This window comes from Natrix helvetica (assembly GCF_964273705.1).
Source record: "Natrix helvetica genome assembly, chromosome: 5".
Lineage (NCBI taxonomy): Eukaryota > Metazoa > Chordata > Lepidosauria > Squamata > Natricidae > Natrix > Natrix helvetica.
The window spans coordinates 4,817,268-4,838,871 of NC_138551.1; the positions used below are offsets into that span (position 1 = coordinate 4,817,268).

The 21,604-nt window shown below is 45.2% G+C and overlaps 1 protein-coding gene across 1 annotated transcript in view; it reads right to left on the reverse strand.

The window, feature by feature from the left end:
- Positions 1 to 338: 338 nt before the first annotated feature.
- Positions 339 to 21,604, reverse strand: part of LOC309393623 (solute carrier family 12 member 9-like) — a 134,948-nt gene continuing 113,682 nt past the window's right edge. The window contains exons 11-13 of the mRNA XM_081956038.1: positions 11,119 to 11,293; positions 7,394 to 7,540; positions 339 to 2,203 (exon numbers count right to left, since the gene is read on the reverse strand). Coding sequence (XP_081812164.1) covers positions 1,404 to 2,203; positions 7,394 to 7,540; positions 11,119 to 11,293 — 1,122 coding nt within the window. The 3' untranslated portion in view covers positions 339 to 1,403. The remainder of the gene's footprint in view (positions 2,204 to 7,393; positions 7,541 to 11,118; positions 11,294 to 21,604) is intronic.

The following is a 21,604-nucleotide window of genomic DNA, read 5'->3' on the forward strand; positions in this document are numbered from 1 at the left end:
TTAACTACATGGAAGGAGCAAGAGAACTGAACGGAAAAGTCAAGAGGGATTCCCTATTTTTTTCTCCATTCTTCCTCCGATTAATGCATCCCATGCGCAAGACAACACATTTGCTGAGACTGGAAGCCATCACACACACACACACACACACACACACACACACGTGCCAATTGCCTTTGCTACACCACAAGCAGCATTTGTTACACCCGAGGGATGAGTTTGTTGCGCTTTAGTAAGAATGACGCCCAGCCCTGCTGTTAATGATGGAGGCTTTAGGCCAGGAGTCTCCAAACTTGGAAACGTTTAGGATTTGTGGACTTCAACTCCCAGAATTCCTCAGCCAGTTGGGTGGGGCATTTGGGGAGCTGAAGGCCAGAAGTCTTAAAAGCTGTCTGAGGGATTCTGGGAGTTGAAGGCCACAAGTCTTAAAGGCTGACTGGGGGATTCTGGGAGTTGAAGACCATAAGTCTTAAAAGGTTGACAGGGGGATTCTGGGAGTTGAAGACCATAAGTCTTAAAGGCTGGCTGGGGGATTCTGGGAGTTGAAGGCCACATGTCTTAAAGGCTGGCTGGGGGATTCTGGGAGTTGAAGGCCACAAGTCTTAAAGGCTGACGGGAATTCTGGGAGTTGAAGGCCACAAGTCTTAAAGGCTGACAGGGGGATTCTGGGAGTTGAAGGCCACAAGTCTTAAAGGCTGACAGGGGGATTCTGGGAGTTGAAGGCCACAAGTCTTAAAGGCTGACAGGGGGATTCTGGGAGTTGAAGGCCACAAGTCTTAAAGGCTGACAGCGGGATTCTGGGAGTTGAAGGCCACAAGTCTTAAAGGCTGGCTGGGGGATTCCGGGAGTTGAAGGCCACAAGTCTTAAAGTTGCCATGTTTGGCGCTCCCTGCCTTAAATCCTGATCCTTATTGTTCATATAAGAAGCGCCTCCCCTGCCATCACCACAGATTGAAATCCAACAACCTTTAATTCTGTTCCCATCTTTACAAGTGTCCCAAGAAAGGCAGCCATCAAAAGAGTTTTCCAAAGTCACCAGCACCATGGAACCTTCTGGCTGCCAACCTCCCAAGATGGAGGTCCCAGACTCAGCTTCATATTCTTTGGTTGTTTACAAGTAGTTTGGAAAAGCAGCACAGAGAAGACCCCGCTGGATGGAAGCTCTCGGCTAGGAACACTGAGCTGGGCCCTAACCCTGTTGCCCAGTTGTCGTTGGGAGGCATCGCAGCAGCCCAGTCTGGGACTAAAAGGGTGGGGGAGATATGGAACCCCAACTCCAGCCAAGAATATTGCTGGTTGATCTTCGGCTCCCCTTCACTGCGATCCTTGAGGGCCATCCTTGACGGCCTGGTGTTCCATCAAACACCAACCCTTGCCCACAGTGGACAACCGACAGCCCTGCTTTACAGCTGAGTGCTCGTAACGGCGCTCACCCCATGGACGAGCAGCGTGGGGCCCAGCCCGCGGGTCAGGATCTCCAGCTGTTCCAAATACCTGGGGTATAAATTAGTGTCCGCGGGAGGACGGGGCAGGTAAAGGAAGCGGACAGTCGGGGTGGAACTCTGCTGGAGAATCAGCTGGTTAACCGCAGTCAAGTACTCGTCGGAGATGGACGTGATGTTACTGGAGACGTTGAGGGCGCCGTCCGCCGAGTCTTCCTGGTGGCTGTGCCAATGGAGAGCAACCACGTCGTCCCACAGCACCAGCTGGACCTTCGCCCGGATGCGCAGGTCCTTCAGAAGCTGCCGGAGCTTGTCCTCCTGCCCCTGGGGGCTGGTGCAACTCTGCACGCACAGGAAGAGGCGCAACTGAGCCCGTCGCCACGACCGGGTCATGGCCAGGACGCAGCCCATCTGCAACAGGAAGAGGCTGCTGGTGTCGACGTAGCGGCCGCTGTCGGGGCGCAAAAGGTTGATGGGCCAGACGTCGATGAGGGGCTGGGCTCGCCAGCCGACGGACTGAGGCAGCTGGAGCTGGTCGAAGTAGCGGGCCAGAAGGACGTTGCGCGACATCTTCATGGCGTCGCAGATGATGGACACATACTCCCGGGAAGAGAGTTGCTTGGGGCCTCCCGAGGTCCAGACAGAAGGGAAGTCGTGCCAAATGGCCTCGTCTCTGCTGAAAGCAGTGGGCTGGGACACGTTGTCGAGCGGAGGCGGGTTGTCGTAGAAGCCCAGCGCGATGGTGTTAGGCCTCATGCCTCCTGGAGGAGGAGGAGACAGAACAAGAGCTGGATTTTAGAACGGAATGGAATGGAATGGAATAGAATGGAATGGAATAAAATGGAATGGAGTAACAGAACGAAACAGAACAGAATGAATTTAACAGAATAGAGTGGAGTGGAGTGCGATGGGATGAGAGAGGATAGAATAGAATAGAATATGGAATAGAAATGAATAGGAATAGAATAGAATAGATTAGAATAGAATAGAATAGAATAGAATAGAATAGAAATAAGGAATAGAACTGGAATAGAATAGAGAGGACAGGAATAGAATAGAATAGAATAACAGAACGAAACAGAACAGAATGAATTTAACAGAATAGAATGGAGTGGAGTGGGATGGGATGGGATAGAATAGAATAAGGAATCGAAATGAATTGAAATGAATAGAAATAGGAATAGAATAGAACAGAGAGGAATAGAATAGAACAGAGAGGAATAGAATAAAATAGAGTAGAATAGAGTAAGGAATAGAAATAGGGATAGAATGGAATAGAATAGAACAGAGATGATAGGAACAGAATCGAATCGAATGGAATGGAATAACTGAACGAAACAGAATGAAAAAGAATGAACAGAACAGAATGAATTTAATAGAATAGAATAGAATGGTAATAGAATAAAGAATAGAAATCGGAATAGAATGGAATAGAATTGGAATAGAATAGAACAGAGAGGATAGGAATAGAATAGAATAGGAATGGAATGGAGTTACAGAATAAAACAGAACGAAACAGAACGAACAGAATAGAACGAATTTAATAGAATAGAAAAGAATAGAATAGAATGGAGTGGAATAGAATGAAATGAAGTAACAGAACAAAACAGAATGAAACAGAACAGAATAGAATGAATTTAATAGAATAGAATAGAATGGAGTGGAATAGAATAGAATAACAGAGTTGGAAGGGACCTTGGAGGTCTTCTAGCCCAACCCCCTGCTTAGGCAGGAAACCCTACACCACTTCAGGCAAATGGTTATCCAACATCTTCTTAAAAACTTTTATAATTTTATACTTATTCTTCTATACTTCTTATACTTATACGGGTAGTCCTCAACTTATGACAGTTCGTTTAGTGACTGTTCGAAGTTAGAACAGCAGCAAAAAAAACCTGGCTTATGACCTTTTTTGACCCTTATGACCGTTGCAGTGCCCCCATGGTCATGTCATCAAAATTTGTACGCTTGGCAACTGTCTCATATTTATGACGGTTGCTGTGACCCGGGGGCCACATGATCTCCTTTTGTGACCTTCGGACAAGCAAAGTTGATGGGGAAGCCAGATTCCCTTAACAACCACGTCACTAACCTGACAACGGCAGCGACTCACTTAACAACTATGGCAAGCGAGGTCGTAAAACGGGGCAAAACTCCCTTAGCAAATATATCTCGCTTAGCAACGGAAAATTTGGGTCTCCATTGTGGGCATAACTCGAGGACTACCCTGTGCTTAAGCTTTTATACTTCTTATGCTTTTATAACTTTATACTTCTCATACTGCTTAATATATTTGGCCAAATGTAGTTAGACCCACAAGGAATTTGTGTCCAATGCAAAAGTACCCAGAGTACTTGCAAAATAACAGTGTGCAATAATGCTAAAGTGTAGAGCCACATAAAAAGAAGAAATCAAAAATAATTAGAGGGATAAATAAAATACTGTAGCTACATCCTATACCAGGGGTGTCCAAACTTGGGAACTTTAAGACTTGTGGACTTCAACTCCCAGAATTCCCCAGCCAGCATGCTGGCTGGGGAATTCTGGGAGTTGAAGTCCACAAGTCTTAAAGTTCCCAAGTTTGGACACCCCTGTCCTATACCTTAGCCTACATATACATTAGGCAAAAAACAACAACATTGTACTGGTAAGCCTCAACTTATGACCACAATTGAGCCTAAAATATATTGCTAAGTGAGTCAGTTAAGTGATATTTCCCCCTTTCTTGCCACCGTCCTTAAGTGAATCACTGCAGCTGTTAAGTGAATAACATGCTTGTTAAGCAAATCCGGCTTCCCCGTTGACTTTGCTTGTGAGAAATTCGTACAAGGGGATCACCTGATCCCAGAACACTGCAACCGTCATAAATATGAGTCAGTTGCCAAGCATCCTAATTTTGAGCATGGGGATGCCACTACTACGATCACCAATGTGAAAAATAGTTACAAGTCACTTTTTTCAGTGCCGTTACAACTTTGAACGGTCACTAAATGAATGGTCGTAAGTCGAGGACTACCTATATACAAGTATACTTTAGGATCAAGTAATAAAAGCGTGCATAGCCAAGGCTACGGTTTTCCCACTTGCAATGGATGGCTGTGAAGGTTGGACCATAAGGAAGGCTGAGCGCCAAAGAATGGAGGCCTTTGAACTCTGGTGCTGGAGAAGACTCCTGCATTGAGTCCCTTGGACTGCAAGGCCATCCAACCGGTCAGTCCTGGAGGAGATCCACCCTGACTGCTCTTTAGAAGGCCAGGTCCTGAAGAGGAGACTCAAAGACTTTGGCCACCGAAGGAGAAGGAAGAAGAACTCCCTGGAGAAGAGCCTCATGCTGGGAAATATGAAGGGCAAAAGAAGAAGAAGGGGACGGCAGAGAAGGAGGTGGCTGGATGGAGTCACCGAAGCTATCTATCTATCTATCTATCTATCTATCTATCTATCTATCTATCTATCTATCTATCTATCTATCTATCTATCTATCTATGATATTCTAAAACCCAAATACTTTGCCACCTAATGAGAAGGAAGAAAGACTCCCTGGAGAAGAGCCTCATGCTGGGAACGATGGAGGGCAAAAGAAGAAGAAGGGGACGGCAGAGAAGGAGGTGGCTGGATGGAGTCCCCGAAGCAGTCGGCGTGAGCTTAAATGGACTATAGGGGTTGGTAAAGGACAGGAAGGCCTGGAGGAATGTTGTCCATGGGGTCGCAATGGGTCGGACACAACTTCGCAACTAACAACAACAACAACAACAACAAAGATAGATAGATGGGTGGGTGGATGGATGGATGGAAGATAGATGATAGATAGGTGGATGGATGGGTAGGTAGGTAGGTAGGTAGGTAGGTAGATAGGAAGGAAGGAAGGAATGAAGGTAGGTAGGTAGGTAGGTAAGTAGGTAGGTAGGTAGATAGATAGATAGATAGATAGATAGATAGATAGATAGATAGATAGATAGATAGATAGATAGATGATAGATAGATAGATGATAGATAGATAGATAGATAGATAGATAGATGATAGATGATAGATAGATAGATAGATAGATGATAGATAGATGATAGATGATAGATAGATAGATAGATAGATGATAGATGGATGATAGATAGATAGATGATAGATAGATGATAGATAGATAGATAGATAGATAGATAGATAGATAGATAGATAGATAGATAGATAGATGATAGGAGCCTAATACTGGGAACGATGGAGGGCAAAAGAAGAAGGGGACAGCAGAGAAGGAGGTGGATGGCGTGAGCTTAAATGAACTCCAGAGGATGGTAAAGGACAGGAAGGCCTGGAGGAACGTTGTCCATGGGGTCGCGATGGGTCGGACACAACTTTGCAACTAACAACAACGACAAACCATGTAAGTAGGTTGCATATAACAACAAAGTAAATATTGGTGTGAGTTTTCACAGGCTGCTCTGGAGACCCACCTAAATGGATCAAAGGGGAACAATTAATGCATCACATTAATTTCAAAATCCAGCTAAGTGGTCCAGGTAATTAAACCTCCAGGGTTCCCAAAATTTCCCCAAAATTTCAGAGGGTCTCCATGTCTGACGAGACAAAAAAACAATTCAATTCTCTGCACATAGAGGTCCACCTATTCTCCAAAGCTCCTGAAGGCAGGACAAGAAGCAATGGGTGGAAACTCATCAAGGAGAGAAGCAACCTAGAACTAAGGAGGAATTTCCTAAGAGTGAGAACAATTAACCAGTGGAACAGAAGTTGCCTCCAGAAGTTGTGAATGCCCCAACACTGGAAGTCTTTAAGAAGATGTTGGATAGCCATCTGTCTGAAACGGTATAGGGTTTCCTGCCTAGGCAGGGGGTTGGACTAGAAGACCTCCAAGGTCCCTTCCAACTCTGCTATTGTATTCTATTCTATTCTATTCTATTCTATTCACCTTAAAATTCTCAAGGTTGAGAAACACTCATCTACAGGTAGCCGTCAACTTACAACAGTTCATTTAGTGACTGTCCAATGGTACAACGGGCCTGAAAAAAGTGACTTAGGACCAGTTTTTGCACGGCCGTTACAGTATCTCCAGGGTCACGTGTTCAAAATTAAGACAACAGCTTGGAATAACTTGGTTATTCTTCTCTACTCTACTCTATTTTCCAATATCTATTCTATTCTATTCTATTCTATTCTATTCTATTCTATTCTATTCTATTCTATTCTATTCTATGCTTGTTCTGTTAAAATCTGCCCTTACAGAATGGATTTAGCCAAATGAAGGAGGGGGAAGGAGGGGAAAAATAAAAAGGTATTAATACACAAATATATGCTTAAAGGATGATGTATGTGTAACTATTAAAATGAAAATAAATTGTGGAAGAGGGAATTTAAGATTGTTATGTAAATACAGAGCTCGGTTTGCTAGAATACCATCCCGAAAATACACCAGACTGAGGAGGAAAATATCTAAATGCAACAACAGAAAGAGGGAATGGAGAGAGAAGTAGAGGGAAAGATAGGAAGAGGAGGGGAGAAAGGAGAGGGAAAGAAAAAAGGGAAAAGGAGAAGAAGAAATGGAGAGGAAATAAGAGAGAGGATAGGAAAGGGAAAAAGAGGGGAGGAGTGGGGGGAGAGGAAGGGGAAGTAGGGAAGGGGAAGGAGAGGAGGAAAGAAGAAAGAAGGAGAGAAGAAGGGAGGAAAGGGAGGAAGAAGAAGTAAGGTTGTGAAATAAGATGGTAGAAAAGCAATCTCAATCATATTGTTAATTGCAGGGGAGGAAAAACTGTTACAAATGTTAAAAGATAACACACATTATTAATAATAGTTACGAGATTGTACGTTTGTGAATGTACGCATGAGAGATAAAAATAAAAAAAAACTTTTTTTAAAAATAAAAAGAATGGATTTAACTTGTTTAACATGAATTTAGATGCAAGTTGAAGCTGGAGGAAAGGGGACCACCTAGAAATCCAAGGTTACCTACCCAGCCCGGAGATGAAGAGCAGCTGCTGTGTGCCGTGCCGCACTGAGCCGGCGAGGGTCAGATTGACGAAAGCTTTGATGTTCAACCGGTCCACCAGTTGCAGCCAGGAGTCCGACTGGTCGGGCAACGGATCGGATGGCAGGCAGTCTGGGGACAAGCAGAGAGGGTCACTCTTAGCGCCTGGCCCAGCAGAAGAAAAGGATAAAGACGCCATTATCCGAGACATTTTCTTCTTGGTGATAGTTGCCAATATGGTTTGCTTTAAAATAGCGTTTCCCAACCTAATATTAAACTACCGGTATGCTGGCAGGGGAATTCTGGGAATTGAAGTCCATACATCTTAAACTTGTCGAAGTTCAAAAACTTTTAACACCGTGTCCCATATTTGGGGGGGGGGGGCATGGTGTTTAGAGCACTTTTGAATGTACATTTAGACAGGTCACCGAGAATTGCATCACTGCTGCTGGTGGAAAAACGGGATATAAATGAAACAAAAAAAGGAATGGATTGTAAATTTGATTAATGGTGGCCAGAATAGCGATGGCTAAATATTGGGGACGAAATTGGGATATTCCAAGAAATGAATGGCCTAATGAAATTCGGAGTATGGCAACAAAGGATAAATTAACAACAGAAATTAAATCTAAAAAAGGGATGATCAAAGCCCCCAAATATGGGCGGGATTTTATAAAATCAGTGTTGGCGGAAAGCAAATGGAATAAAAATACTCAAGAATGTATGTTGTTTTGGAGGGGATAAGGGTACCATTGGAATATACTGTATATCTTTTAGTTGTTATACACAAAGAAATATAAAGGGGGGGGAAGGGTCTCCAGGGGCTGGGCATGCACTGTAATATTTGGTTCCCCCCCTTTTTTTCTTTTCTCTCTTTTTTTTGTATTTAGATATATATGTACTATGTTTGTATTATTTGTATTTTAAAATATATATATGAAAAAAAAAAACTCTTAACTAGATGTTACAATGCTGGATTAGGAACAGGCCTAGCTGGATTCAAACTTACTCATGGGCAATTTGGGGCTGAGCTGTTTCCTACCTCGCCGGGTCGTTGTGGGAGAAAGTAGCAGGAAGAAAGCTCTGCACACTGCTTGGGCCTCTCGGAGGATTTACAAAATGAGTTCTAATTTTACCAAGGAATAAAACACCCCCCAACCCTTTGGATAGCTTCATATACTACCGGCTATGTTAAATTTTTATTTTTCCTGATCAGATGCGCGAAGCTGCTAAATCGATTCCTCTTTTTGCCTGAAAATAAGCTTACATTTTCTCTGCTATCCTTTGAGATCTAATCTTTATAGCAGCCTCCTAAAATATTATTATTCCCGCTGTCTCTTTTTTTCAACAATCTTCCTCAAAAGGCATATCCTTCTGGTGTGCAGGTAGTCCTCGACTTACAACGATTCGTTTAGTGACCACTCAAAGTTAGGACGCTGGAAAAAGTGACTTACGACCGTTTTCCACACTTAAGACTGCTGCAGCATCCCCATATATAGTGACGCGATCAAAATCCGGACACGTGGCAAAGGACTCATATTTACGACGGCCGCAGTGTCCCAGGGTGACGGGGTCCCCACTTGCGATCCTCCTGGCAAGCAAAGTCAACGGGGAAGCCGGACTCCCTTCACAACCGTGTTACTAACTTAACGACTGTCGTGATTCACTTAACAACGGTGGCAAGAAAGGTCACAAAACGGGGCAAAATAATTACTGAACGACGGCCTCGTTTAGCAACAGGAATTGTGTGTGTGTGTGTGTGTGTGAATTTTTTTTTTTTTTTTTTAGCTGCCTGGAACCCTTTATAAAAATTTAAAAAGGCAGGGAATAAAAACCTACAAGCAAATTATTTTCCACTTGATCCGATCTGTAGATGCCAACAAACTTAATCCGGGCAACTTTTCCTGAAGCGTTTTTGCTTCTGCCAAGGAACGATGGCTTAGAGCAGGGGTGTCCAAACTTGGCAACTTTAAGACTTGTGGACTTCAACTCCCAGAACTCCCCAGCCAGCCGAGCTGGCTGGGGAATTCTGGGAGCCGAAGTCCACAAGTCTTTTTTTTTTTTTTTTTTTTTTTTATTTATTAAAAGAGTTTTGTACAAACAAATTTTCCCCCTTTTCACCCCCCCCCCTCCATACAATATAAATCTCATACAAATGCTATACCCCCCCGCAAAAATTCACATTCAAATATTTGTGTGTGTGAATTTTTGATCGTAAGTCGAGGACTGCCTGTGGCCCAATGCCAGATTTCTCATTTGCCAAATGTCAGAACGATGGCTTTACCGTGTGGGCAAAGGAGAAACAGAAGACGGTTCGTTGCCGCCAGATTACGGACTGTTCCTAAGCCCTGAAACTTCCTCTGATGCCCCCCCCCCCACCTTCTAGGACCCAAACGAGGTGCCCCCACCCCAATTCTCTGCAACTTCCATGATTTGCATTATTGCTTAGATTTCATCCGTGCCTTTCCCTCCCTCCCTCCCTTTCCTCCTCCCCCTCCCCTCTGTTTTGGTCTAGGTAAAAAAAAAAATGAAATTAGCAACCCTCCTCCTCCCACATTTCCCCATTTCTCTGGGGGGGGGGATATCCATTAGTTACCATGGAAACCCAAATAGCTCCAGGAGGGGGCCCTTTTGCAGCCTTCACAAAAGCATCTGAGAAATCAATTTGTAGTACAAAGGACGAGAGTTCGGAGGGAAAAAGGAAGGAACGCTGGGATATTTTCCGTCCAGCTGGAGTCTCTTTGCCTTGAAAAGGCTGTGCGTGGGCTACTGGATCATCTTCATTTAACGACCCCATAATCCCTCGCGGGGTGTAGTCTGGGCAACTCAATGGAGCTCCGCTAACGTTTTAATGGCTGGATGCTCTTCCTGTCACCAAGGCGGAATTTTGTTCGGCAGATAGATTCTCATCGTGCCCAGAGAGAGAAATATCTGCCTCTACCTAGGATTGAACTCACAGCCTCCTGATTATGAAGGGACAGTGCTCCCCCTCTAGTCCACTGCATCGCCCTTGGCTGCAAAATTTAGAAAATTCCACTAGGTGGCAGTGCAGGGGGACTGGGGTCTCTCTGGGGCCACCTAGGGATGGCCCAGAGATTTGCAGTTGAGGTGTTGGATACTTCACAGTCCTCAACTTACGACCGCCATAGAACCCTAAATTGAGTTAGTGAGTTTTGCCCCCTTTTACGACCTTTCTGGCCACAGTTGTTAAAGGAATCACTGCAGTTGTTAAATCTGCCTTTGCTTGTCAGAAGGCTGCAAAAGGTGACGATGAGAGGAGATACCGTCATAAATATGAGTCCACTGCCGAGCGTCTGAATTTTGATCACGGGGGCGGGTAGGAACGCAGCAATGATGTGCTAGGCATGAAAAACGGCCGTACATCACTTTTTTTGAGTGCCGTTGTTAATTGGTCACTAAACCAATTGTTGTAAGTCGGGGACTACCTGTATGCTTCTGTTTGGAAAATTGTCCCAACATCTCCATCCTTTCCGTGTGAAACGGTCCTTGCTAGTTGCAACAATTTAGTATTTCTCAACCTCCACCATTTTATGAGGGGGTGGACTTCAACTCCCAGAATTCCCCAGCCGTCTGGCTGGGGAATTCTGGGAGTTGAAGTCCACCCCTCATAAAATGGCGGAGGTTGAGAAATATTAGTCCAATCTCGAAGGAAACCTCATGGGACTGTCCTCCTCCGACCATCTCCTTACCCAGATCCGCCAATTCGACGTGGCCGAGGACGTACAAGCCACTTTTCTTGAGGTCGTTGATGAAGCGGATGAGCTGGAGGGAGGTGCGTGGATTCCGTACCATCAGCAACACTTGCGGGCGCCAAAACTTGACGTGTTCTTTGCGGCTGTCCAACAGCAGCAGGTACTTGCGGACCTGGGTGCGAAAGAAGCGCAAGGGTCAGATAGAACAAAAAAAAGGAGGGGGGGGGAGGCAGGATTCCTTTGTCAAATCCTGAGTTTATTCAGGAGTCTTTTCCTCTAAGTCAGTATTCTCTCAACTTCTGGAACTTTAAAGTGCCAATATAGCCTGAAGAAAAATGGATCTAAATGGATTGCAGCCACAAAGACTATTCAGGCTGGGGATGATGGGAGCTCTTGTCCCACTGTTCTGACCGAGGCTTCCCGAGAGCAGGAAGCAAACTCCTTGTCCCGACAAAACCCCCTTTTATTAATTTGCTGTGAATTCTGCTCCTTCACATCCAGCAAAGTGTTTCCAGGGAGGATTTACGGTCACAGACCTTATCTGGCTTGGAGAGCTGCCAGGCCGATATCTGCAGAACTTGGCAAGGAGCCTCGGAGAGTCAGGAACCAATGAAGGGAACTAATGGTCTCCTGCAAACTCCACTCCCCTTTCGCTCCTCTTTTATTTCCTCTGGGAGGGGCCATTCATCGTCCACCTGTGGCCTTACTCCCAAGTCGACCCCTGTTCTTTAGCTCTTCCCTTCCTCTGGCAGCTCTGCGCATGCGCACACTGGGAACAGGCTCCAGCTGTTCTTCTGCCTCACTGATGTCTGACTCCGAAGGCAGCTGAGAACTGGCATAAGGCTCTGGCCCCCTCTCTGCCTCCGACACAGAGCCCTCGTCCGAGCCTTCCCCAGACTCCAGGACTGGCCCACGTTCCTCCCCAACCTCCTCACTGTCCGGTGGGCCAGAACACCCATCACGAAGGATTATGCATTGCTCTACAATTTTATCAGGTAGAAGATGGCAATCAAGTTCCAAGAGACTGTTTCAGCCGATGTGTAAATTTAACAGCAATTCAAGCAGGGGCTTCAACACCTATTTTTGCAATAGTCATTGGCTTATAACCATCCGTTTAGTGACTGTTTGGCTAGTCCAGTGAAGAGAAGGACCAGGGGAGACATAATAGCAATCTTCCAATATTTGAGGAGGTGCCCCAGAGAGGAGAAGGTCAAGCTATTTTCCAAAGCACAAGAAAGAGAAAGAAAGAAAGAAAGAAAGAAAGAAAAGAAAGAGAGGAAAGAAGGAAGGAAGGAAGGAAGGAAGGAAGGAAGGAAAGAAAGAAAGAAAGAAAGAAAGAAAGAAAGAAAGAAAGAAAGAAAGAAAGAAAGAAAGAAAGAAGAGGAAGGCAGGGAGGGAGGGAAGGAAAAAATAATAAAAAAAGAAAAGAGAGAGACATGGCTAGTTTAGTGAAGAGAAGGACCAGGGGAGACATGATAGCAGTCTTCCAATATTTGAGGGGCTGCCCCAGAGAGGAGGGGGTCATGCTATTTTACAAAGCACCCAAAGGCCAGATAAGGAATAATGGAAACTGACCCAGGAGAAATTCAACATGGAAATAAGGAGAAATTTCCTGACAGTGAGAAGAATCAACCCATGGAACAGAAGTTCCCTTTGGAAGTTGTGGGAGTTTCATCCCTGGAGGCTTTCAAGAAGAGAGTGGGCTGCCATTGGTCAGAAATGGTGTAGGGTCTCCTGCTTGGGTGGGGGGTTGGGCTAGATGACCTACAAGGTCCCTTCCAATTCTGTTATTCTGTATTCTATCATTTGAAGTTACAACGGCACTGCACTGAAAAAAAAACTACGTGTGTTTTTCACACTTAGGACTGTTGCAGCATCTGCGCTGGCCACGTGATCAAATTTGGATGTTTGGCAACTGGTTCATATTTATGACGGTTGCAGTGTTTTGGGTGTGTGTGCGTCATGTGATCCGCTTTTGCGTCCTTCTGGCAAGCAGAAGTTAAGTCAGATTTGTTTAACAACTGTGTGACTAATTTAACAACTGCAATGATTCAGCTGTGGCAAGAAAGGTCTCAAAATGGGGCAAACCTCACTTCACAAACATCTCACTCAGAAAAACATAAATTTTAGGCTCAGTTGAGGTTTTAAGTCAAGGACTTAAAAAAAACAAGATTAATGCAAAAATAATAAAACTTAGCCAGGGGATGCCTGCAGCTGCTTTCAATCTAAGTGGGTGAAATTGGTTACACAACTCAAGGAGAGAAGCAACTTAGAACTAAAGAGATATTTCCTGGCAGTTAGAACAATTAATCAATGGAACAACTTGTTTTCAGAAGTTGTGAATGCTCCAAGATTTTAAGAAGATTATGGAACAATCCTTTGTCTGAAGAGGTGTAGGTTTTCCGGCCTAAGCAGGGGGTTGGACTAGAAGACCTCCAAGGTCCCTTCCAACTCTGCTATTCTATTCTATTCTATTCTATTCTATTCTATTCTATTCTATATTCCAATATTTATTCTGTTCTGTTCTGTTCTATTCTATATTCCAATATTTATTCTATTCTATTCTATATTCCAATATTTATTCTATTCTGTTCTATTCTATTCTATATTCCAATATTTGTTCTGTTCTGTTCTATTCTATTTTCCAATATTTATTCTATTCTATTCTATTTTATTCTATTCTATTCTATATTCCAATATTTATTCTATTCTATTCTATTCCATTCTATTCTATTCTATATTCTAATATTTATTCTGTTCTGTTCTATTCTATATTCCAATATTTATTCTATTCTATTCTATATTCCAATATTTATTCTATTCTGTTCTATTCTATTCTATTCTATATTCCAATATTTGTTCTGTTCTGTTCTATTCTATTTTCCAATATTTATTCTATTCTATTCTATTTTATTCTATTCTATTCTATATTCCAATATTTATTCTATTCTATTCTATTCCATTCTATTCTATTCTATATTCTAATATTTATTCTGTTCTATTCTATTCTATATTCCATTATTTATTCTGTTCTATTCTGTTTATTTTCCAATATTCTATTCTATTCTATTCTATTTTCCAATATTTATTCTGTTCTATTCTATTCTATATTCCAATATTTATTCTGTTCTGTTCCAATCCATTCTAACCATAATCTTGGTTCAATTTGTGATCATACGCCTTGAGTCCTCATCAGGTTTCTCCCCCTGATTGGCTCCTTTGCAAATCGGCCAGGTAAGGAAGATAAATGGAAGCCAATATCTCTCCTGTCATATCCTGGATCAGTTGGAGAAAATGCTGGCTGAGCCCCCCACTTGGCAGTCTACAATAGAGAAATAAAGGGGGGTGACAGCCAGTGACAGGGACATATGCCGGAGGTTCTGCCTGGATGGGTGGGAAACGACCGGGGGTCCCCCAGTTTGAATCGACAGCAGAGACCACCTTGGCAGCGAGAGGGAGGGAAGGATCCCAATCACCACCCAACAAGTTGTTTTCCTAGAGGGGCCCGGCCTTAGGTGCAGCCGATTTCTTTCTCCCCTAGCTGGGTGGTTGGTCCAGAAGGCAGGCAGACCCCCAAGGGGAAGAATGGCCGGAGTGTGGATTTCGGTCACTTCTTCTGCCTTCCAGGAAAATCTCATTGTTTTGCTTTTCATGTTTTAATTTCCCTTACTTTCTAAATCCCTATATATGACCCATATGGTATCCATTCTTCTGGATCTTTCCTTCTCCCTCTCTCCTTCCTTCCTTCCTTCCTTCCTTCCTTCCTTCCTTCCTTCCTTCCTTCCCCTTTCCTGTTTCCTCCCTCGCTTTTCCTTCCTTCTTCCTTCTCTCTCCTTCCTTCCTTCCCTCCCCTTCCCTGTTTCTTTCCTCCCTCCCTTTTCCTTCCTTCTTCTCCCCTTCCCTCCCTCCCTTTTCCTTCCTTCTTCCTTCTCTCTCCTTCCTTCCTTCCCTCCCCTTCCCTGTTTCTTTCCTCCTCCCTTTTCCTTCCTTCCTTCTTCTCTCCCCTTCCCTCCCTCCCTTTTCCTTCTTTCTTCTCTCCCTCCCTCTCCCTCCCCTCCCTTCCTCCTCTCCCCTCCCTTTCCTTTCCTCTCCCCCTCTCCCCTGCTCTTCCTTTCTTCCCTCCCCAACCTCCCCATTTCCTTTTTCCTCCCTCCCTTTTCCTTCCTTCTTTCTTCTCTCCCTCCCTCTCCCTCCTTTCTTCCTCCCCTCCCTTCCTCCTCTCCCCTCTCCTTCCTTTCCTCTCCCCCTTTCCTCTGCTCTTCCTTCCTTCCCTCCCCTTCCCTGTTTCTTTCCTCCCTCACTTTTCCTTCCTTCTTCCCTCTCCTTCCCTCCCTCCCCTTTCCTTTTTCCTCCCTCCCTTTTCCTTCCTTCCTCCCTTCTCCCTTCTCCCCCCTCTCCTTCCTTTCCTTTCCTCTCCCCCTTTCCTCTGCTCTTCCTTCCTTCCCTCCCCAACCTCCCCATTTCCAAAGCAGAGCCTAGCCTTATCTTTGTGCTCCTCTTCCCCAAATGAACTGGAAGCTCAAAGAGGCATCCAAAGTCTTAGCAGCTTCTCTGTCTCGGATTATTTTCTCTCTGCTTTCCTTCCCGGCTCTGTGTAAATTTATGCAAAGGCCTTGCAAAAAATAAAATAAAAATCACCCTCAACCTCGAAAGCTGCTGCAAGACGTGTGATGGAAATGACATTAAAAAATAAGAAAGCGGGAGGGGAGGGTGGGCTGAGCATATCTGGCGCACAAAGTCGCCCCCGCCGAGACTTTGCCAAGGCTCTGCTTATGATCTTACGACCAGGCAGGATTGTGGACTTGGCACCCAGCCAGGCCCTGTTCACCCGGCGATCCCTGCTTTGTTGCCAGCCCTTCGTTCCCAACCGACAGCTGTCCAGACCCCGGTGGAAGATTTGCAGCCAGAGAATGGCAGCCTGGCTCTCTAGGTAATTGCTTTTATTGTCCTGGCCTTATCCTCCAAATGTTTCTCATAGCGTCCAGCTGAACTCTCTCGGCTTGCCAAAATGGCCCCCGCCCCTATTTAGCTGGCCCTTTCGGAGCAAGACGACGGGAACAGCCTCGGCGTTAAGTTCTCCGTGTCATGGAAATGTAGGTGCAGCTGGTCCTCAACTTACAACAGTTCCTCTAGAGACCGTTCACCACAGCACCCGTGACCTAGGTCATTTTTTTCACAGTTATGACCATTGCACTGCAGCTGTTCAGGCCTGCAGCCATCTTTTATTTCGGGTCTTTGGCCTGCCACACTTTCTATTATTCTACTCTGCATTTTCTATTGTGGGAAAATGGGAGTGGGGATTGTACGGAGTTAGATGATATGTAGCCATAACAACATTCTTTCTAGAAAGCCAAGGTCATCCTTTCTTTCTGCACCTCTGCACCTGACTGGAACTGGATGGGTGGAACTGCCAGCATGGCAGGGGAAGATTTGGACCGTGGGATGGACTTGTGGGTGTGGGGGAGGAAAGATTGTGAACTTTCAACTGGGTGGGGAAAACTGGGAAGTTTTCAGATTTGGGTTTTCCCAGATGTGCCAACGTGGCTCTCTTCATAAATTGGAACTTAGAACAATACTTTGCCTCGGACTCCGATTTACTTTTGGATGCTATTTGGACCCCTGACAGCAGCATCTTCACGGTTACATGATCAAAATTTGGCAGCTGACTCATATTTATGACGATTGCCGTGACCCAGGATCACACGATCCCCTTTTGCAATGTTCTGACAAGCAAAGCCAATGGGGAAGCCCGATTCACTGTGCAACCGTGGGACTTAAGTGCGGCGATTCGCTTAACAACTGTGGGCAAGGAAGGTTGTAAAATGGAGCAAAATTCACCGAAGAACTATCTCGCTTAGCAACAGAAATCCGGGGCTCGATTGCGGTCGTACGTCGAGGACAACCTGCATTTGACAAATCCCAGGAATGAATTGCCTTGGGACAAAAGATGTAGACCCAACTGAGGTCCGTGGGGTCCCACTTCACAAAACCTCAAGGTATCAAAAGGAAACCGAGTCACAATTTTTATTTTTCCTATGTGCAGTGCTCCAGACATGCCCTCCCTTGCTCTGTGTGTTTGTGTGTTTGTGTGTGTTTGTTCTTGTGTATGTGTGTGGCAGCAGCCCAAAAAGCTGATACAATCCTTGCTTGTATAAACAGAGGCATCGTCTCAAAATCGTGCGAAATATTACTACCGCTTTGCAATCCTTTAGTAAGACCACACCTGGAATACCTGCATCCAGTTGTGTTCACCACTATACAAAAAAAACAGATGTTGAGACTTTGGAAACAGTGCAGAGAAGAGCAACTAAAGAGGATTAAAGGCCTGGAGGCTAAAACATAGGAAGAACGGTCGCAGGATTTTGAGTTTGGCTACTCTAGAATACAGAAGAAATAAGGGAGACGTGATAGAAGTCTTCCAATATCTAATGGGTGACCACAGAGAAGGGGGAGTCAACCTATTCTCCAAGGCACCTGAAGGCAGGGCAAGAAGCAATGGATGGAAACTAATCGAGGAGAGAAGCAATCTAGAACTAAGGAGAAATTTCCTGAAAGTGAGAACAATTGATTAGCGGAAAGGCTTCCCTCCAGAACTTGTGAATGCTCCATCACTGGAGGTTTTTAAGAAGAGACTGGACAGCTACTTGTTTGAAATGGTAGAGGGTCTCCTGCTTGAGCAGGGGGCCTGGACTAGAAGACCTCCAAGGTCCTTTCCAGCTCTATTCTGATTGATTGATCACCATGCACCACGTCAAGAGCAAAAGGAGACCAAGGGACGCTAACTCATCGACGTCTTTGGCTGCTAACATTTGTCTTCACTCCCAGCAACCGCTGTATTTCATCAGCGGCCCGTCAGGTCACATCACCCTGGCTAAGTAAACGTTACTCCTCAGATTTATTCCCCTCGATGCTCCGCGGAGAAGCTCAGGTTACTGCAATCGTTCCACTCACCCCCCACCCCCCTGGGGTCTCGGCTCTTGATTGCCTGCAATCTGTCACTGCCTCTCGTCCAACATCGCCGGCCCAGGTCCGTCACTGCTAGGAACTCAAGGTATTAAAAGGCGAGAAATCCCCAAGTGGGAGATTTGCTGCTCTCTTTTTGCCCGGGGCCTCTTATGTTATAAGTAAGCAAGTTGAGTTTTTCAACAAGATTGGAAAACTCGCTTGCTTGCTTATAATGTAATTCTTACATTAGCATTAGGATTGTTTAAAAGTACGAGAAGGCAAAAATTGAATAGTAAACTACAAAAGCAGACTATACATGCTGGTACGGGAAGCTGTGTAAAATGATATTATACGGTTATGTTGTTTGTTTGTGATTTTATCTGTTTTGCATTTGTTTTTGCATTTTTTTTCTTGGTTATTTTTTCCCCCTTTCCTTTGTTCTTTCTTTTTTTACTTGTGGTTTTTAAACTTGAAAATGTTCAATAAAAACTTTTTTTTAAAAAAACTCACTTGCTCCCTAGCCATAAAGTGAACTCTTGTGCAGACAGGGACTGGCTACAGCCAGGTGGAGGTCCAAGGGGGGGAGATGGGTGGGTTTAAATATGGCTCTAACTAATACATTTAGAAGAGGGGGGTCCACACTTGGAATCCTGCATCCAGTTTTAGTCGCCACGATGTAAAAAAGATGTTGAGACTCTGGAAAGAGTGCAGAGAAGAGCAACAAAGAGGGTTAGGGGACTGGAAGCTGAAATATATGAAGAACAGTTGTTGAAATTGTGTATGTGTTGTTCAGCAACCTTAAACACTCAAAAGAGCCACAAAGGTCCTAACTGGAAGCCCCTCGTTCAGTTCTGGAGCCAACCAGAACTGGCTGGAGAGTGGCCAGGCCAGTGGTGAAATCTTTTTTTTTTTTTTTGCTATCGGTTCTGTGGGCGTGGCTTGGTGGGCGTGGCTTGGTGGGGGAGTTATGTGACTGGGTGGGCGTGGCTATGTGGTCATGTAACTGGGGGGTCAAAAGACAGAGACTCACTTTAACAATGTCCTGCTGGTGCTGGGGGTTGGACTAGATGACCTCCAGGTCCCTTCCAGCCCTGGATTATCCTCTGAGCCTGCGTCTAAGGCCAGGTTTGTAGTCTTTCCTTCCTCTCCTTTTTCCTTCTTTCCCTCCCTCCCTCCCTCCCTCCCTCCCTCTCTCTCTTTCTCTCTCTTTCACAACAACCCCCCCCCCTCCCTGTTTTTGGCCTAGCACCTGAGGGAAGCCTGCTGGGAGCAAAAATGGACCCACCCACCCCAATCCCACGTTTCCAGAGAACCTGTAGTAAAAAAAAATGCTTAAAAAGTTTTTTTTTTAAAAGGTCCGAAGATGCGCACCTCGGATTTTTTTTTTTTTTTTAGTATTTTTTACTACTATCTTTCAGACACCGCAATACTTGGCAAGAATGCAGGAATGAACCTATTGTCTCCTGCAAACTCCACTCCCCTGTCGCTCCCCTTTTATTCCCTCTGGGAGGGGCCATTCACTGTCCTCCTGTGCCTTTACTCCCAAGTCAACCCTTGTTCCTTAGCTGTTCCCTTCGTCTGGCAGCTCTGCGCATGCGCACACTGGGAAGAGGCTCCAGCTGTTCTTCTGCCTCACTGATGTCCGACTCCGAAGGCAGCTGATAACTGTCAGACGGCCCTGGCCCCATCTCTGCCTCCGACACAGAGCCCTCGTCCGAGACTTCTCCAGACTCCGGGACTGACCCATGTTCCTCCCCAACCTCCTCACTCTCCGAATCTTCTGCCAGATCCGCTGGCAGGCCACAACATTATACTTGGAGATATGAGCCTGCAGCTTCTTTATTCAGAGGTGGGAACTTCTGAACACAAGAGAGCAACACTGGCTATGTATTATATTAGCACTGAGGGGAGGAAGTTAATCATGTGTTGTGTCTGGGAAAGCAATCAAAATTGTCTTGGGTGGCCTCCTACGAGAAGTTGGTCCGAGCAGGAGGAGGAAAACGTCTGGCTGGGGAGTCTGGGAGCTGAAGTCCACACACCTATATGCACCACAGTATAGGTGGTCCCTTGCTCAACAGTAGTAACTGTGAAAGGGATCTTGGAGTCCTAGTGGAGAACCATTTAAATAGGAGCCAGCCGTGTGCAGCAGCTGCCAAAAAAGCCAACACAGTTCTAGGCTGCATCAACAGAGGGATGGAATCAAGATCACGTGAAGCCTTAATACCACTTTATAATGCTTTGGTAAGGCCACACTTGGAATCCTGCATTCAGTTTTGGTCGCCACGATGTAGAAAAGATGTGGAGACTCTAGAAAGAGTGCAGAGAAGAGCAACAAAGAGGATTAGAGGACTGGAGACTAACACATAGGAAGAACGGTTGCAGGAACTGGGGATGTTTAGTTTAAGAGAAAGAAGGACCAGGGGAGACATGATAGCAGCCTTCCGATATCTCAGGGGTTGCCACAAAGAAGAGGGAGTCAAACTATTCTCCAAAGCACCTGAGGACAGAACAAGAAGCAATGGGTGGAAACTAATGAAGGAGAGAAGCAACTTAGAACTGAGGAGAAACTTCCTGACAGTTGGAACAATTTATCAGTGGAACAGAAATTGCCTCCAGAAGTTGTGAATGCCCCAACACTGGAAGTCTTTAAGGAGATGTTGGATAACCATTTAGGGTTTCCTGCCTAGGTAGGGGGTTGGACTAGAAGATCTCCAAGGTCCCTTCCAACTCTGCTATTCTATTCTATTCACCTTAAAATTCTCAAGGTTGAGAAACGCTCCTCTACAGGTAGCCCTCAACTTACAACAGTTCATTTAGTGACCGTCCAATGGTGCAACGGGCCTGAAAAAAGTGACTTAGGAGTGGTTTTTGTACGGCCGTTACAGTATCCCCAGGGTCACGTGTTCAAAATTAAGACGACAGCTGACTCAATATTTATGATGGTTGCACCATCCTGGGGTAACATGATCCCCTTTTACGACCTTCCGACAAGCAATAGGGAAGCCAGATTCAATTAACAAGTAACTTAACAACTGCAGCGGTAGGGTGGGATTCAATTTTTTTTACTACCGTTTCTGTGGGCGTGGCTTTGTGGGCGTGGCAGGGGAAGGATACTGCAAAATCCCCATTCCCTCCCCACCCCATTAACCTGCTTTTCCAGCTCCGTTCTCCTGTTTAGGGCAACAGAAGATGATCAGCTGGGAGGCAGCCGGGGCGTGGCCAGCCTATTTGCCTGTTCTCCGAACTACTCCACATTTCCACTATCGGTTCTCCAGAACCGGCTGAATACCACCTCTGAACTTCAGTGATTCACACTGAACAATCATGGCAAGAAAGGTCGTAAAATGAGGCAAAACTCACTTAACAGTTTTCTGACTTAGCAACAAAAGTTTGGGGCTGAGTTGTGGTCGTAAGTCAAGGACTACTTCAGAGTCTCCATGGCGGCCTTTTCCTGCACCCAGGGCAAGAGACGCAGGAGCCCACAAGGTTGGTATGCATGGCGGGGCGAGGTCAAAACGACAAGGCCCATCACAAGATG